The sequence below is a fragment of the Penaeus chinensis genome, chromosome 18 (assembly GCF_019202785.1).
Source record: "Penaeus chinensis breed Huanghai No. 1 chromosome 18, ASM1920278v2, whole genome shotgun sequence".
In the NCBI taxonomy this organism is placed as follows: domain Eukaryota; kingdom Metazoa; phylum Arthropoda; class Malacostraca; order Decapoda; family Penaeidae; genus Penaeus; species Penaeus chinensis.
Genome location: NC_061836.1, coordinates 27,676,915 through 27,679,630, shown reverse-complemented (window position 1 = coordinate 27,679,630; position 2,716 = coordinate 27,676,915). Strand labels below are relative to the sequence as shown.

At 38.8% G+C, this 2,716-nt stretch overlaps 1 protein-coding gene across 1 annotated transcript; it reads left to right on the top strand.

Annotated features, from left to right (window-relative positions):
• Positions 1-1,158: 1,158 nt before the first annotated feature.
• On the top strand, positions 1,159-2,280 carry LOC125034444. Its single transcript, XM_047626197.1, has 3 exons — positions 1,159-1,176; positions 1,449-1,608; positions 1,793-2,280. Exons 1-3 carry the CDS (start codon positions 1,165-1,167, stop codon positions 1,930-1,932), a joined length of 312 nt encoding a protein of 103 aa, XP_047482153.1. The 5' UTR covers positions 1,159-1,164; the 3' UTR covers positions 1,933-2,280.
• Positions 2,281-2,716: the final 436 nt, after the last annotated feature.

Sequence of the window (2,716 nt, the reverse complement as noted above, 5' to 3'; positions counted from 1 at the left end):
TGATTTCATATCATTTTCTTCATACACGGGTCTAAATGTGAATAAAAATGCTTACAGGTGGAAGTGTACCTATGCTGTCTAATGCTTCAAGGTATATTTTGATACTTTTGATTTAAGAACAATCGTGTACATCCACAGTATGTCATGAGGGGATGGAAGCACCACCGACTTGGTCCAGTGAGTGAAGCGAGTGGAGCGATGGTCAATATTTTCTTCATTATTCCCTTTTTTGTGAGAATAAATATGTTTTACTTTTACCGGGTGGCACGGGCGATACTCGATATAAACAAACTTCATCGAAACAAATGTATTTAGGGTATTTATGGCAGTGTAAGAAGGACTGCACCTGTATTATTATATTCCATACTGTATTTTGTTACTGGAAAACTGTCTTGATATTCCAGACGTGGACAAGAAAGTATTATACTATGAAAAAAATGCTTTGCTACCAAGAGCAGTGTTTAAATGAGCAATTTTGTAGCAGGGAAGGTATAAGATTTTATATGAAAATTATATATGAACATATATATATATACACCTATGTACACACACACATACGTATGAATATATACATATATATATATATATATATATATATATACACACATTTATTTATACACACACATATATATATGCATATATATCTATATATATAGATATATATTTGTGTGTGAATGGGTGAATGTATACATACATGCATATATATATTTAGGATTTTATAATTGTGTGTATGTACATAAGTATGATATATATGAATATATATGTTTATATATGTGTGGGTGTCTATGTTATATATATATATATACGATACCTTGTTCACGTGAGAATCGGCGGTGTCCAAGGACCCCGTTTTCCCGAACGCCAGTTATGGAGGATAATTACTTCGGTTTCAGATTGAAGCTACTGACTTTTGTTTTTACCAAAATCATACCTTTAGTTGAAGTCTATATCTATCTTCAGTTATTTTCACAGATAGCTAAATGACCTTCATAAATTACATATTACTGGCAACGCATCATTTAAAGGGAAGAAAATAAATAACTCAATAAATAAAACGTTGTAACTCAATGACGTCATCACGGAACCAGCCTACTATATAGGCCGGCGACGAATCCAGCGAGATGTCAGTCGTCCGTTCCAGGATTCTCAAGACAAACATCCATCATGAAGGCTGCGGTAAAGAAACGTTTCTTTTGTAGGAGCATCATAGAGCTTAGGTTCTGGTTCATATAACAAAGAGCCATGTTAAGTTTGAATCCTAGCATTTCATTTGTCTGTAATATAAGTGTAGGAAGTAGCTCTACCTAGATTAAATCAGGAAATCTTTTAGCTCACAACACAAGCTTTGTTTATCACAACCATTTATAATATCATTATTTCCGTACGAAAGGGATGATATAATATAGACATGAGCCTGCCTTTGATAAAAAGTTTTGATCCCCAAACAGCTGGTTCTCGCCCTGGCTGCTTGTGCTGCTGCCATGCCCTCCCCTGACCCTGGCTTCGTGTACTCCTACGGCCATCCACTCGTCTACTCCTCCTACCCCGTCGTCAAGACTGTCAAGGCCGAGACCCCCGCCAGCACCGCCCCCCTCGTCTACTCCTACGGTCAGTCTCATACCACAGATTTTTCCATACACATGTGTCTATATTTTCATCTAAATATTTGCCATATGGTTTTGTATCTAACGTGACATATCGGTTTAAAAAGAATTGCATGACAAACATATTCTTACTCTGTATATAAGTTCATATTTTTTATATGAAATGAACACGTTACTTCCTCCCACAGGTCACAACCTTCCCCTCACCTACGGGTACCCCTACAACTTCCCCTACACCTTCCCCTACACTTACCCCTACTTGGTCAAGGCCGACGAGACCGACGAGGAGGAACCTATGGCTGAGGAGGAAGCTGTAGCCGAGGAATAGGACGACACTCAGCATCGTTCCTCTCTGGGACTGGGAGGAGGAATCGCGAGGCCTCGTAGCCTCGTCGAACGAGGAGTTCGAAGGACTCGTTGAGCCTCCTCAGCTTCCCTCAGGAACGCCGCCAGAGGCCGCCGAGCACGCCTTCTTCACGCTGAACGACGGACGACCTACAATGGACGACTGTTTCTGGACGACTCAATTCCTGCCGACGCCACGCGAGGTCGCTTGAGACACGCCGAAGACGAGGAAGGAGAGAGGAGTCCAAATTCCTCTTTCCTTCCTTCTTCGTGTTTCTCATCGATTCTTGAAGTGGCCGACGGCTCAGCTTACAATAAAACTCAAAATACATTCCATATCTCATTCCCTTTCCAAAAGAGATGAAATTTTTATGTGCACAAAAACCTAACTGAACAAGGAGATACAGTAGTTTTTTTATATAGTATTTTTAAAAAGGTATGAAATATGCAACACAAAGCGTTCTTCATAAAACGGGGCGCTATACAGGCAATTGAAAACATTGGAAAATAGCAAGTGTTAGTACCAGGAGAGAGAATTTTATGCAGTAAATTGTGGAAACTCAGTAGTCTACAATTACTCTACTTTATTCGACCACTACATACCTTGGATTTTCTTTTGACTTGATATTCAATTAACTAATAACTAATAAATAATAATTAAAAAAAAAAACTATGCCGTCTATTCAAGTACACAGAGGTTTCCATTCTTTCCTGGAAAATGAATTTTATATATGAGTATATTCTCGAATGGTTGTATCTCCCTTGTA